Source organism: Anoplophora glabripennis, unplaced genomic scaffold, assembly GCF_000390285.2.
Source record: "Anoplophora glabripennis isolate ALB-LARVAE unplaced genomic scaffold, Agla_2.0 scaffold82, whole genome shotgun sequence".
NCBI lineage: Eukaryota > Metazoa > Arthropoda > Insecta > Coleoptera > Cerambycidae > Anoplophora > Anoplophora glabripennis.
Window position 1 is genome coordinate 1 of NW_019416227.1, and position 16083 is coordinate 16083.

The 16083-nt window shown below is 33.4% G+C and overlaps 3 protein-coding genes across 3 annotated transcripts in view; 1 reads left to right on the forward strand and 2 right to left on the reverse strand.

Annotated features, from left to right (window-relative positions):
• Window positions 1-346: 346 nt before the first annotated feature.
• On the forward strand, window positions 347-5399 carry LOC108903490 (protein penguin). Its single transcript, XM_018705700.1, has 7 exons — window positions 347-375; window positions 2512-3209; window positions 3263-3802; window positions 3863-4039; window positions 4611-4842; window positions 4901-5118; window positions 5170-5399. The coding sequence occupies exons 2-7, from the start codon at window positions 2676-2678 to the stop codon at window positions 5338-5340; spliced, it is 1872 nt and encodes a 623-aa protein (XP_018561216.1). The 5' UTR covers window positions 347-375; window positions 2512-2675; the 3' UTR covers window positions 5341-5399.
• Window positions 722-2034, reverse strand: LOC108903491 (coiled-coil domain-containing protein 137). The gene is made up of 4 exons (XM_018705701.1): window positions 1848-2034; window positions 1442-1766; window positions 1099-1383; window positions 722-1043 (listed from the first exon to the last, which is right to left on the reverse strand). Exons 1-4 carry the CDS (start codon window positions 2018-2020, stop codon window positions 810-812), a joined length of 1017 nt encoding a protein of 338 aa, XP_018561217.1. The 5' UTR covers window positions 2021-2034; the 3' UTR covers window positions 722-809.
• Window positions 5400-8597: 3198 nt separating the features above from the next.
• Window positions 8598-16083, reverse strand: part of LOC108903416 (synaptogyrin) — a 40102-nt gene continuing 32616 nt past the window's right edge. Inside the window, exons 2-6 of the mRNA XM_018705583.2 lie at window positions 12070-12205; window positions 10756-10993; window positions 10558-10697; window positions 10088-10262; window positions 8598-10028 (exon numbers count right to left, since the gene is read on the reverse strand). Of these exons, the coding sequence (XP_018561099.1) occupies window positions 9997-10028; window positions 10088-10262; window positions 10558-10697; window positions 10756-10993; window positions 12070-12205 (721 nt within the window). The 3' untranslated portion in view covers window positions 8598-9996. The remainder of the gene's footprint in view (window positions 10029-10087; window positions 10263-10557; window positions 10698-10755; window positions 10994-12069; window positions 12206-16083) is intronic.

The following is a 16083-nucleotide window of genomic DNA, read 5'->3' on the forward strand; positions in this document are numbered from 1 at the left end:
TCGTTTTCAGGTTATGTTTTTCGGACTCCGAGTTTCTTTTCGATAGCTCTGTGGAAATTGGGAACAATTTCGTAAGGCAGCCATACCGCAGACCATTTTATATATTTACAGAACATATAAGCCATGTAATATTGACCATCACATTTGGTTGGATACAAAGAACATGTATTTTTCCAGTTATTTCGTATGAAGAAACATTTCATAAACTTTTGAAAACAGTAATAGAAATTGATACTGCATCTTTGATTATGCCATTGAACAAAATAATTGCCGTTTGCAGATCTGTAAGGACTGTATAATCGACCTAAATAATTAAAATTTGAACGTTTTCCTCGTTTCCCATTCCATTTTCGTTTTCTCTTTTGTGTGGTTTGGGTATGTATCTTTACTTTAACCTCACTTTCGCTATATAACAATAACTGCTAGTAACTCACCACTAGACACCGGTAAGAAAATCAGTTCCCATTTTATAGATACTGACATAAGAGTAGCTTATTCTTGTATTCCCCTATTCCTGCTATTACGCGAAAATGCACCGGTAGCTAATTTCTTGTTACCGTTGATCAAACGGGAACTCGCGAAGAATTCCTATTATGTTGTTGTATAAACAAGGATACTATGAAAAGACAAATTTTTTCGCTAAATAGAACAGAATTAGACTCAACCCCTTAGTCTAACGAAAAACATACTTTTCGCTCTTTTAAGTTATAAAAATGCCAGAGATTTTTGTTTTGTTTATTTACAATTAACCGCTTATAAAAAAATTCTTCCGCTTGACGGTAAAAGTATTTTATCCAAATCTTGATTCATCAACTGTCGGAGCGTTTTTTTGCTTTAAGTCGCTTGTAAGCGCCTATAACTTCTTTCTGTTGCGTATCAAGCTGCCTTCGAACAGCATTTGGCAAGTCCTTTCTTTTCCCTTTCTTATCGATGGTTTTCTTGGTCACTTTTTGCAGTTTTTCTTTTTCTTTTACTGGTTGCCTTTTGGATTCCTCGGCAGATTTTAATACAATGGCAGATAATAGTAGTTTTTTCCCTCCAGGCTGCAACAATTTGAATTTGATGAGAAATTAAATTCCATCTTTTTGATATACTTACTCGTGGTGTAACTTTCCCAACCTTTTTAGGTAGCGTCAACGTTGGAGGAGCGTGGGCGATTTCGCCAAATTTGACTGTATCCTTTACAGGCTCAAATTCATCGGCACTTTTCAGTCTCTTCTGCAGTTTCTTTTCCTTCTTTTTCTTTTCCCACTTTTGAGATTTTGTGAGCTTGGGAGAATCACTTTCAACGTTTTTCTTCTTAGTCTTCTTCTTTGCTTTCTCTTTTTTTACCTTCTTAATTAACAGCTCTAATTCGTCTTTTTCCCTTTTTACGACTTTAACCTAAATCAATTAAAGTAAATTAATTTCATAATTATATTATGAATTACATCTGAAGTACCTCACCCGCAGCGTCCCTTTTTATTTCTACTCCGTATTTATCTGCAAATGCTGCTTCTCTCCTTACGTTCTCGCATATTTTGTTGACACGAAATAAAAATGTTCTATCAGATTCATTTGGCTGCTGTTGGAACAGTGGATCTACTAACTTTTTTTCCTTCGGCTTTGATTCATTTTCCTCAGATTCTTTGATGGTTTTTAGTTTCTTTTTTATGGAAAAATCGCCACTTTTTGTTTTGTTCTTCAGGTTAATTATTCTTTGGAGACTTTTAGATACTTCTTGAACATCTGGATCTGTTGGTGGAGCATTAATTTTGTCCTTGACACTAAAAACCAATTAATGTCGAGATTCTCTTCAATGCAGATATCTTGTAAAAGATATACCAAAACCTCTTAATAATAAATACCTGATGAGTCTTGCAGCTGCCTGTTGCTCTGGATCTTTTACACCACGATGTTTTCTTCCTGGAATTTTTCTACCCATTTTGTCAAAATCTAAATTGAAAATTGAAATGAAATTTTTAATTTTTATTTTTAGATTTAGGTTATCTTCATCTTCTTTTTGCACAATATCTACCATAGAAAATTTAACTAAGATAACTACCACCCATAGAAATGACAATAGAGAATTAGTAACTCCATAAATAATTTTCTACTAGAGCCATCTATTGATCTCGTGGAGTGAAATTATGTGTTTAATGTCACGAATATATTACTTTCTTTTTGTAACATAGACGGTCAATTTAAAATTAGCAATACTGAATTTTATTCTTTATTTCACTTTAGTATGGATGCTAGAAAAAGATAAAAAATTTAACAAAGAAGATTTCCAACCATGGCGCCATCTATAAATTTCTGTATACATAAATGCTAAAAAAAAAATTAGGAGGCCGTTAGATGGCGGTAATTTGTAAATTCCTATTAAATAAAACGTTCGTATTTGTTTTCTCTATGTATCTATTTTCATATTACCACATTAAACTTCTTTGCTCCCATTTGCTTTAATATTTATGATAATATCTATTGTACAAAAAAGGCGTTACAACTATAACGAGTCCATTTGCAAAATAGGAATAATGGACTGTCACAATGTAGACGAAGAAGACGAGATCTCTTTGAAATGTTGACAACATAACCTAGAAATTAGAAATGTAATAACCTATAAATATATAGAACGTGGAAATTGTGTTTCCTATAAGAAGTTGTAAAAAAATATTAATAAAGTGCCATAAAAAATGAAGAAAAAATTGAATACTGATGTTCAAGAGAGTCCACCTCAGAAAAAAACTAAATTAAGTAAAGCAGCACCTGATGGTGAAGAAAAAGCTGTGCAAAAACAAAATAAGCCGTTAAGCAAAACATCAAAATTTACCAAAACTAACAAGGGAGATCCTACGAATATCAAAGAAGCTAAGTTAAAAACCTTTTCTGCAAACAGTAAAGAAAAAGTCAATAAACAAGGTCAAAAACCGGAGAAGGTGGAAGATTGGTCCGAATTCAAGAAGAAAAAGAAAGAACTAAAACTGAAACGCAAGCAAACAAAAAACAGTTTTGATGTTATTGTTAGAGCTAAAAAGATAGGGGAAGACTTGAGAAGGAAATCGTTAAAAGGAGGAGAAGAAAAACGAACTCAACTCATAAATGAATTGCACAATATTCTGAAAGGCAAGGAACATTATGCTAAGTTCGTTTTGGCACATGACACTGCGAGATTGGTGCAATGGTTACTGAAGTATGCATCCGATATTGTAATACAGCAAATCTCAAAGGTAGTATCGTAATAATATACTTCGAGTTTTTACAAAGCAATTGTATTTTCTAGGAACTGATACCCGTTACTGTGGAAATGCTACAATCGAAATATGGTATCTACTGCGTAAAACGTTTACTGAAATACGGAAGCAACGAGACTAGATCACAAGTCATAGATGCTATGTACGGTCATGCCGTGAAACTAGCAAGCCACGCCGTTAGCGCACCAGTAGTAGAATACGCCTTCTCGACATGGGCAAGTCCAATACAGAAGCAGAACCTCATCCAAGAATTCTACGGTGACTTGTACAAAAATTCGAAGGACGCTAATGTTAAACACCTTCGGGACACCTACAAAGACAACGAGAGCTTGAAAATGGGAACTTTGGGGGCGACTAAAGCAAATTTAATGAGGATTTTGAACAAAACGCTGTTAGATTCGGGATTGGTGCAGTCAGTGTTGTGTCAGTTTTTAACGGAATGTTCGGACGACGACAGGAAAGAACTGATTATGCAGTTGGCACCCCATATCGTTGTTATTAGTAATAGTAAGGATGGAGCTAGGGCTGCCATGCAGTGTATTTGGCACGGTACAAATAAAGACAGAAAGGTATGTATTGTTTCCATCGAGTAATTTTACGTAATCGATTAAAACTTTCGTTCCTTTTAGGTTATTATGAAAAGTTTAAAAGAGCATCTAGTTGAATTATCGAAACATGAACATGGTCATTGCACAATCATCGCTCTCTTAGATTCGGCCGATGATACCGTCTTGTTGCAGAAAGTTATACTTACAGAAATATTGAAGAACGCTAAAGACTTGGCAGTTAGCGAGTGGGGTAGAAAGGTACGATAAAACATTGTTTGCTTTTTAAATAAAGTTATTGTGAGAAATAATTACTCTGTGAGCTACATGCGCTGTTCTGTGTTGAAGTACAGTCCCGGTATTTATCAAGTAGTTAAAATCATTTGTCAACAGTATCACCAAATATAAACGGATTTAATCCGTTTTAACTTATTCTAATCATTCACCTAAAAAGTATGTCAAAATATTCAAAATTGACAAATTTCAATTGTCACTACAAACAGTGCCTACTAGGACAAAGAGTTACTTTGTACCTAATGTTGGTTCTCCGTGCCTACTGGTACAAAGCGTTCTTTATCTTCTTTTACTAGTTGGTTCTAATTGCACATTTGTCAATCATTGTGCCGTCTTTGTGTATAATGTATACTTGTAGGTTATGTCTGACACAGTGACCTACGTCAGTATATACATATTAATGTTGTGTGCCAGTAGGCATTGACATTTAACAAATGACATGATTTGTAGGTTACATTTCATAGAGTGACCTACGCCAAAATTAAAGCCTTGTGCCACACTCAAAAGTTGTTTTTATCTAAAAGCAAAATTTTTTCAGGTTCTTCTTTGGTTGGTAGCTCCTGCTGATTCCACGAAATTTCACCCTGTGTTCATTAAGGAGTTGAACCAAGGACGGGAATTGTCGACTTGTAAGAAATCACCAGACGTCAGACGAAAGGAAATATTAGGGTACGCTATATCTACTTTATTAGATCTAGTAACGAACGATGCCGAGTTTTGGCTGTCAAATGCATCGTTGGCCACGGAAATGAGCGCTATTGTTAAAGCGGGTACGTATTTAACCAATTTTATAATTAACGTATTTTTTACAAGTATATAATTCGGCAGGTAGCGGGGCCGATCTAGAAAAAGCATATAACAGCATCGTGGACGTAATAACAAATTTGGAGTGGAAAATAAAAGAGAAAGAAAACGATATCTTTGGTGTAGAACATTCTGGGTTACACATGACTTTAAAGAAACTGGCACAACATGATAAAGTGAACGTAGAGAATGGAAATTCAACCTTCGGTGGTGTATTAGCCGGAAAGTTGAACGACGAAGTGGTAAGTTTCGAGAATTGTTAGTGTTTAGTGATGTAGTATTCGTTTTTTTAGTTAACGACTTGGATAGAATTAAATAGAGGATGTTTTCTTCTGGTCGCGGTCTTCGAAAATGGTTCCGAGGAAACGAAAACTGTTTTGAAGGATAAATTAAAAAAATATGTCAAGAAGTTGAAAGATCTAAGTAGTAGCGGAGCCAAAGTTCTACTCAAAAAGTTGGAATAAAGAGTTAATTTAAGGTTCTATATGTTATAATAAACAGTTAATACAAATGTAATTTTTGATTTATGTATTTTTTCTTATGAATATACAGTGTGTCCGAGATAAGGACGGGATAGCATTAAGATCTAGAAAACGGTGAGATACGGGATGGCTCAAATTAGAAAAAAGTAGTTTTTTTTATACCTAACAATGTACCGTTTAGAAACCTTGAAAATTCCGGGTAGTTCCAGAGATATCTGGCAAAACCTGAAATTTTGCAAAATCGTTTTATTTTTTTCTGACTTTATTTGAAGACAAATTTTAAAATAAATTGCATATTTACATTGCCGCTTTTTTCGCTCTATCCAATGGCGACAACATTTTTGCAATCCGACGTTTCGTCTTCGAAAGGCCATCATCAGGTTAATTTTTTTAAATGCGTCGCTGCTATCTTTGTAACAAAATCTGAAGTTATCTTTAATTCTGGCTTAGATGATATAACTATTGTAATCGCCAAAAAAAAGTTTTTTAGCTTGTTTTAGCTATCATTTAAAATTTTTCCCGAGTCTGTTGGAGGAACTCAGTCAGTATCTGTTTTAAAAGTAGGTGGTATGGATGTTTCATATAGTAACGCTAATTTTTGTTGGAAATAGTTCTAAATATTATGTAAAATGATAATTACGCTCGCTGAAAAAGTTGTGCATAATTGTAAGTGTAAGAAAATGTAAATAAAAAATTAAAAAAGGCGCATTTATCTCCCATCTTTCATATATAACTCGGAGAATATACATTAAAGAAAATAGTCAAAGGAAAAAAAGTTTCGTTTTGAGATTCTCTTGAAAATAAAAGTGGTCCGAAATTTTTATGTGCATTATTGTTGCTGCAAAACGGTATAGACTGAAAAAAAATTCATGAAAAAAGATGTTTTTTCATGAATTTATTTCGGACCTTGACTAGAGCAGCCATATAGCATTGCAGAAATTTTTTTTATCGAAATCGGCCGGGTAGATTTCGTACAATTCAATTGTTAATTAAAATACAGAATTATACTTATTTTTCAATTCTCTCTCACGGTAAAACCAATTATTATTTTGAGCTCGCAATTTTTATACTTACCCTTTGAAATCTCAACTATCAATCCCCATTTCGAAATTTTCGATTTTATCCATTTTAGCAACAATTAGAATTTTTTCAAAATTTCTTCGAAAAAATACTTGTAAACATTTAGAACTGGAGTTACCGTATTTGCATATTCTTCAAATGTAATTATAGGATCAAATAGAGGAAGGATTGACGAACAAAATCCACTTTTGATCTTGTGAATACGATGAATCATCATCGAGATATGAAAGCTCAATATTGAAGTGAGTTTACAGCAAAACAACGTACTGTACAATAACAATCAAAAATGATTTTGATTGTTTAAAGCAAAGACTATAACTATGAACATTTGTTTAAATCGGAAATAAATTTCAACTGTTCTGATTCAAAAAAGATTGATACATTTCACAGGAATCGAGCAGAGTCAAAGAGTGTGGAGTGGGGGGACTATATGAGCAGAACAGGATAATTTGCTCGCGTAACTTCAATCGACTTTTTCTGAGCTTCTACAACAGATAAATAGATGATTTTTTTTTAATCTTTCAATTTAAATTTATATGCAAAATAAATAATAAAGTAGATAATATACAAAAAATTGATTGAAATTGCGTGAGTGAATTATGCTTCTCCGCTCTTTGACTCTGCTCGATTTCTATGAAATGTATCAATCATTTTGCATCAGAACAGTTAAAATACATTTCCGATTTAAACAAATTTCCATAGTTATAAAGTCTTTGCTTCAAACAATCAAAATCACTTTTGATTGTTATTGTACAATAAGTTGTTTTGCCGTAAACTCACTTCAACTTTGTACTTTCATGTCTCGATGACAATTCATTGTATCCACAAAATCAAAAGTGGATTTTGTTCGTCAATCCTTCCTCTATTTGATCCTATTAATTACATTTGAATAATACGCAAATACGGTAACTCCAGCTCTAAATGTTTATAAGTATTTTTTCAGAAATTTTGAAAAAATTCTAATTGCTGCTAAAATGGATAAAATCGAAAATTTCGAAATGGGGATTGATAGTTGAGATTTCAAAGGGTAAGTATAAAAATTGCGAGCTCAAAATAATCATTGGTTTTACCGTAAGAGAGAATTGAATAATAAGTATAATTCTGTATTTTAATTAACAATTGATTTTTGCAAAATCGACCTGGCTGATTTTGATGAAAAAATGTCTGCAATACTACCATGTCTTGAAGTACTCAAAACCATACTTTTTATATGGCTGCTCTAAAGTCAAGGTCCGAAATAAATTCATGAAAAAAACATCTTTTTTCACAATTTTTTTTCCGGCCAAAACGGAATGCAACAAAAAAGGAAAAAAAAAATTCCGAACAACTTTAATTTGAAAAAAAACCCAAAAACAAAACTTTTTTCGTTGCCTATATTCTCCGAGAGAAAAATGCGTTTTTATAATTTTTTTTTACATTTTCTTTCGCTACAATTATGCACAACTTTTTCAGCGGGCGCATATTGCAGTTTTCATTTTACTTAATATTTAGAACTATTTCCAAAAAAAATTAGCATTACTACATAAAACGTCCATCCCGAAACAGATACTGGACTAACAGTACAGTTTTTTTAGTCAATACTTTAAAAAAGTTGTACCTAATAAAAAAATTATGCGAATTTAGGAAATGTTTTTTATTTCTAACTAGTATTGCTAATAGAGTAAAAAAAAATTAATTGAACTTATTTGCAATTTGCTAACTTAGCGTCACTTCTCTCAAGTTACATTTTCCTCATCATAAAGTGCAATAAAACTACTAATAATTTTTTCAAGTCTCGACTGGAGCATGTGTCGTAAGTTTATTTTCTTAAATTCCATCATAAAAACCGATTTTTCTCTTTTTCATAATTTTGTTACAAAATTATTTTCCGTTGCAGTTTTGCTCTTCGCCACTCCCTTAGTTTCATAATGTTCATTTTAAAAGATAACAGGCAACACTGATAAGCGCGTTGATACAACAGATCCGGGTGCTGCCCAGTGACGGCGTAGACAAGAATTTAAGTGCGGCTTAAAAAACTAAATATAACTCGACGGGAATTTCAGATTAGTATTCTGGGGAACACGTACCCCTAAATAAACGACTCCCCACTTAAAGTAGCCACAATTTTTTAATCAGTGTGCCGTAACGGAAAATAAATCAAAGCGTAAACATTCAATGTTAACATTTATTTGGTAACTCAAATATATATTACATACAAGTAATATGTATAACATCTAAATACCGTTAAATAAAATCACATTCCTTTATGTAAAAAAAAAACAAAAATAGAAATAAAATGTACTGTAGATAAAGTCTACGTAAAGAAAACAATATAAAGCCAACAAAAATCCATAGTTCACTAAATACTTATCTACAATATCATTTATTGCTAACAAACGCTAAAACTAACCTCACAAGGAACAACTTTTTCTATGCGACACCAAACTATTTTACACTTCTTACATTTAAGCAGCGAATCGAAAGAAAAGTGTTATTTACAAACTGAACAGTAGACAAACCAATTTGATGATTAAATTTGTGCAGAATTTCCAACCGTTTCGCTTCCCTCCCTATTACTAGATATGTTAGAAAACTCCAAAATCACACCTTCGTTAGTAACCCTCGGAAAAACCTTATTGTCGCTCATTACACGAAAAAAAATGCTCGCATCTTAAAAACCGTTCCAAACAGACCTTCAGCTGCATTTATTGGAATCACGCCCCAACAAAAATAAAACAGATTCATTTGAATTCGATTTTTCCTAAAAATTACTCTAGTTTTGAACTAATCGAAAAAATCTGGTACAAACCGAACCCAACACTGCTTCCTGTCCCGACCCCCAGTCTTTGACTCCCCATGTACGTAGCGTTCCATATTTTCAGGTCACATCTTTGCGTAACAAAAAAAATTACAGATCCTCTAAATGGCACACAGAAAACGAAAGAGATTCAAGTAAAACAACACAATAATGTATAATATAGTTAGTCAAATGTTACAAACGAAGACGCTAGATGGCGCCGCTGCCGTAAAATCCCTCCCAGTGACGGAGGTTTTGAGAGTCGCCACCTAGCGGTTTCGTTTGTAACTTCAACTGGTATATTATGTATAAACGAGGTAATAGTGACACCCGAACACCCCACGGGACACGTCGTGTCTTCATTGCTTTAAAAAAACACCCAGCGATAAAAAAATCGGTGCGCGGACACTAAGTTTGACAAAATGTAATAGCAAGACGCCTACAAGCCGACACCTCTCGACATATATATATTTATCAACTGTACACTGAACTCCTCTAAAAATAATTATTTAATATTTATTTATATATGTGTATATACTTCAACATTATCCATTGTGGCTCTGTATATATCTTACAAAGGATGAAAAACGAATTAGCCTCTCGGGAAATGAAACCGATACTTTTTTGACGTCCAATTTTTTTTTTTTTTTGGGTTAATACTATTATGTTGCTAAGTACAGGTTACATAAAATACCATCCTTAAGACTTAGTGTGGGTCATCCTGTCGTTGACCCAGGTCGCGGCCCACGGTACTGTCTTCGTCGAATTTAGAATTGGACTTGTTAATACGCCGGAGCCTGAAAGTCCGTGGGACCTGCGGAAAAAAGAACGTTTTTCACAGGGTCTCGATGCGGTACTGAAAATAACGTTTACCTCTCTGATTCGGACCGGCGGAGAAGGGCGGCTCCTGGTATTGCTGGTCGGTGTCCGGGCCCCCGGGGTACGAAGGGTAGGACGTCGGCATGTTCGCGTCCGACTCGTAGTTGGTGGCGAAAGCGGCGTCTGCGCCTTGACGGAAACGTTGGAATGCGAAAAATGCGGTGACGGCCTTAAACGGAACAGTCATTAAATACCCTTGGATAAATACGGGGTCTTCTACGGGGAGGTACACAAATTTACAGCCTAGGGTTAGGGGAAGTTAATAAAAAACTACGTTTTCTTTAAACTTTTCAAAAACTACTGGACCGATTTTAAAAAAACTTGGCACGTTTTTGGTAATAAGGGACTCAATTTGGCATAAGCAAATTTAAAAAAAAAAACACTGGAATGAAAAATTAAGCTGCGAGACATACATCAGAATAAAACTTCACATAACAGTACAAAATTATAGAGGTTAGGCTTACCCACGAGAATATGGAGAAGAACGAGAAGGCGATAGCAGCTTGTACGTTGCTCACACCAACCCCGTTGTCTGGCGATGTTGACTGTCCCCACTGGCTGGCCAAATACCAGAAGCATACGAAGTACAGGAACGACCAAAATGCTAGAAAAAAACTAATAAGATTCGGGATCTGTCAATAAAAAACGTCAACTCGTCTCACCCGAGAAAGCTAAATCGACCAGCACGAAATGCTTTCTTGTCTTAACGGACGACATCTGCTCGAACAAGTACTCTCCCACTATGAAGGCCATGGTGGCGAGGAAAGCTATAACGCTAATTCCGACGCCGTAATTGCAAGCGTCTCGGTCCTCGTTATATAAACACACCTGCTTTCCTTTTACTTCGTCGTATCGCCACCCTTGGGACGATATGCAACCAAAAATGATTATCGAAAAGAACTAGAACCAAAACCAATAATAAGGTTTTATTTACCATTTTTTTTTTTTAAATAAATAACACCAAAAAGGGTTACTTTTAAAAATTTGACAAGGAGATTGGCTATTATTTAATCCCGATCAAAATACGGCATTTATAGTTTGACAATTATAACTTAAAAATAGTGTAGCATACAAATAAATGTAATAAGAAAGAATAATACCGAAGGTTATGAGTAGTCATTGATTTTCTAAACTTCTTGATTTCATTCAAGGTCAATACGTTAATAAGACATTTAATCAATGTGGTCAAATGTAATTACATATTTTCTTGAAATATTATGTCGAAAAGCAAGGATTACGTTTGTTATGTTTTAATTAGAATGAATATCAAAAGTTTTATGTTAACAAAAAGATTACATTGGAAAGATAAACATACTTTTTCACACTGTAGCAGCAAAAAACCTATTGCAACTGTAAATATACTTCCAATAAATATTTATACATAATTTAGATAAGCTAGGGGTTACCTATATACCTATATCTAGAATTTGAGTTACTAATATTATTGAAAGGTAAGGCTTAATTGCTATTTATCACATAGATAATAAAGTTAGAAATAAACAATACAAGGCTCTTATATAAACTTGCCGTACCAGCATTATTGGTAAGCAAATTTGCAAACATTTGAGATGGTTTTACAAACAAATTAAGCTTTGACTGCCTGCTTAAAATTACGAAAAATTATATTCGAAAATACTTAGATATAAAGCGTAACATTCTTTGTTTGAAAAAATAACAACAACCTTCCCTCGAAATGCTCTACATTTTCATATTAAATTTAGAGCGATGGAATGGTCTGAAAGAAAATTACATATCGAAACCAAAACCCACGTCTCATTCATTCCCTCCGAAAGCACTACTACAGGTTTTCATTCATTTTTGCAATGACCCATATCAAAATTCAAATAATCAATAACATATGACACACCCCCCTCCTAAAAGGTGGTCTGTCAAATCGATTATTTAAAAAAATAGTGAAACTACGGGGTACTAGTGGAAATATCAAGTCCTATTTAAAATATAATATTCCAACTTACCCATGACACTGCCCTGACTATAACTTGGGGCCTTTGGATGAAACCAATGGGATCAAAAACTCCCCCGGCTTTGCCACCACCGTAAGCTCCAGCACCCTCCATGTTTTGATATACTACTGAGCTGGTCGTGTGGCGCCTGTGTTCATAGAAAGACGAATTTAATTTCCGAATAAATTATACGTTAAAGAAAAAGACACTATATAAATTTATTCTATTAAATAGACTAAATGAAACGTTCTCTTTATGCGTATTCTAAACTGTGCGATAAAAATAAATAGAGTTAATAACATGAACGGAAGAGGAAATTTAAATAGTTACCTACATACACAACGGAATTTAAATATTTAGTTTAGGACATTCCAATCTTTCTTATTCCATCCGGAATTTAATTTTATGAAGGTACATATTAGCAAATTAAATTGAAAAAATTATTATTTTGAATACCTATTAGATTGATATTTCAAATAGGCTTCGTTTTTTCAAACAAAATTGTAGCATTGAATTTAGCTGTACGGAATCTATACGATCTGAAGTAAAAACTATATTCATCCTTATTTTACCCCTTTAATAACCAACACAAGACAATGATACCTACGTCTAACTTCTTTTTTTCTGAAGATGTTTTAGGCATGTATATCTTGTAGGCACTTGAAATTCAAGTAACTATTTAAAAAATTTATACAAGGAAATATTTAATAATAAGTATTATCCACTGTAATGAATCAAAGAAATTAAATGTAGATTCATGTTTCCATTCATATCCGGCCTTAGCTTTATACTACGTCCCCTAGATGGCAGGGACCAAAAATGTGTACAAAATTCTTTACATGATATCCCTTGCATTCTAGAATAGATGTTAATAAACTGTGCCTCGTATTGTTATTTGTACATACAAATAATGTTTTTATGTTGTATATTATAATTACCCTCCCAAATATTTTGCACTTTTCATATATTGTCCCTGCCATCTAGGAGCATAGTCTAGAACTAGTAATTAATGTTGGTGGTCTATATATTTATATTCTCTTTCTTGGATGGTACTGTCATCTCTCATTCTCTTTCTGCACTATTTGCGAATCATGACGCAGTAGCGTAACAATTTTGCTTTATATTTTCCATACATTTTAAAATGTTACTTTAATTTTAGCACCTAAGACGGTAGATATCATTTATTGAAACACTGTTATACGTACGGTCTTTATTTGCGAAACAAAAGACAGCTATGATAATTCCCAGAAAAGTTGCCTTGTTGCTACCCGAAGACGCCAGCCAATCACGAGTCTTGAATAGAACACACAACAATCCGCCTATTGTTGTTGCTTCCAACGTTGCTATTTACCACAAATTGGGCACTAGGAAGTGGTAAATTTGCTACTAATTATTATGTTTTGCGGTGGGCGATTTTTTAATCGATATGCCAGAAATTAACAACACAAAATGGACGGGGAAATATGTCAAGTTACAAAAAATTTCGAAGAAAAGGCCTAAATATGTCGTGTCCTAAGGAACAACAGAACAGGAATAAACCAACAAAGTAAGTAGGTAGGTACTTTAAAATTATTATAATTTAAATATTAATGAAATCAACTGCACATAGGAAGGCTAATAGGAATATTCCTGTAGAAGAGTTCTAATGCATAGTAAATTTGGCAGAAATTAACTGTTTTTAATAGGTATTTGATACTTGGCTTTCTTTCCAATAGTGCAACTAACAGAGAAACTTATTTTTATGTAAAAATGTAAACTTGTTGGCTTGAATGATTTTTTAGTGTTGAAATAAGTGATATGTGAATGAAAAATGCTTGCAACACTGGTTACATACCTACATCATGGATTGCCATTGTGAGCGCGTTATTTGAATTCATCTCGTGTTTTCTTCAATAACTTTGAAATTTTAATTGCAAATTGTTCGATTTAGGTGACTGACTGATTGTGCATCCGCTGTATAACTAATTGTGTGTAAACAACAATGCTTTAAGACGTAGCGTCGTCTTTAGAGATTAATGAAAATTGTTTTCACTAACCGACTTGTTTACTGAAGCTGTTTTGATTTTTCGATTTTCTCTTTTTACTCACGACCTGATACTTTAATTGACAACAGTTAGGTTTTATTCAGAATCAGGGGAAATTCAAAATTCAGTCGATTTGCTTTATAATAAGCATCTTCATCTACATATTTTGTATTTTGTAAATGTAGAATCCTATTTTCAGTTTGTGATGTAAATGGAATAGGTATGTTCCATATCCAATTAATTTCATCCAATAGTCGTTTATTTGCTATTTAAACATTAAACTTTTTTTTAATTATTGAACGTAATTATGGGATAATGAAAAACATTTTTCTCCGAAGTCGACCACGTCTGGTAAAATTCCATTTAAGTTCGCCGCTACTATAAAAACAGGATCTTGACCTGGTTAACAACGACCGTGTAAGATAAACCGAGAACATATTAATTTAATTCAAATTTATCTTATTTGCGCTCGCTAATGTGTCAGGCAATTACACACTTATCTCAATTCTACATTTTTTGTTTACATTATTTTCCTAATGGAGTTATTTTTAGTGAGAGAGAAACACTTATTATTTTAGCCTCGGGGCGTAACTTTAATATCGCTTTTTGTATGACGTACGTTTAAATAAGCTTAACGCCGTTATATTTAAAATAATCGCGCCTCGTAATGTTTTTGAGAAGAGTTTAATCTAATTTATAGAATGGGTTCTGGGAATTCGGGCGATAGTTCGGTTTTTATCGGGCGTTTCCCAACAAAAGAACTTTGTAATCGAATCGAAGCAGGCACGGTCTCATTTTTATTTCACAAGAGATCGAGATAGCCGGGGCTTTGTTTTGTTCTGGGACTGAAACAACAGAACGTCAACGGCGTTGGTGTCACTGAACTGTCATTTGGAAAGTAATTCTCACAATCTGAAAGAGCAAGCACGAGGAACTGAACAAATAGACTTACTAATAAACTCTTCGTGAAAGAACCAAATTAATTGCTTCGTTTGTTAATGGGTTCGGACAACAACGGCTTGCGCAAACAGAACGTAGTTTTAAAACAAATATCAAAGTTGTTTTGCTTATACGACCAATAACCGTCTTTCTAAAATTAACTGATGAATGCAGCAAACATTTTCTTTACGGTCAAAGGAAACTATGCCACTGTAATTTTTCCCTAAGAAAATCTCTAATCTAAATTTTTAATTTTTTAAACAAAAAAATATACGACAACAGTTGTCCATGTCTTTGAAATGATGAACAAATTATGAAATGGAGGGCTCAAATTCCCTGCTGTAAAAGATATAGCAGGATGTATTTTTTAAGGCAATTTGCTTTAGAAAATACACACTTTTTATAGCTCTTTAGTTGTATTATCCCTGTTATAAAAGATAAATTTAATTTTTTTTATTACGCTTTAACAACTAGTTTTTAACAACAATTTTTTGGTAGTCTTTTTTCTGGTTTATGTCTTTGAATGAAAGAAATTAGCACCCCTTGGTTTTATTTTTCTCACAACTTTTTTCTACGTTAGCCAATTCCAACAAGAAAAATAGCTTTTAATACTACATTTCATTTACTAACTTTTTTTACTATTCCAATTTTTTCGTATACTTAATGGTTTACGAGCAAAAAAATAAATAATTTTTCCTTGCCGATTAGGTATACATATAGACCAGTGCTTAAGCCTTCAAAAATGGTAAAATTGAAAAAAAATTATAGTAGGATGAAACCCATTGGAAAAGGAAGAGATATAACAGAAATGAAAAGAAAAATAATTTACGGGCGATCTTAGGTCGGGAAGGGGAAGGGGGTGAGTTTTTAAGGGTAAAAAACGCTTTATCTTGATTTTCGGAAAAACTACAAGTCTTATGGAAAAAAGTTAAATAGCAAAGTTGTAGGTAATAAAAAGATCTACAACTTTTGTATTTACACTTTTTTCACATAACCTCAAAATTTATGTGAAAAATTCAAATAACCAAATTTTTGGTTTTTTATTTTTATCTTTTACAAACAA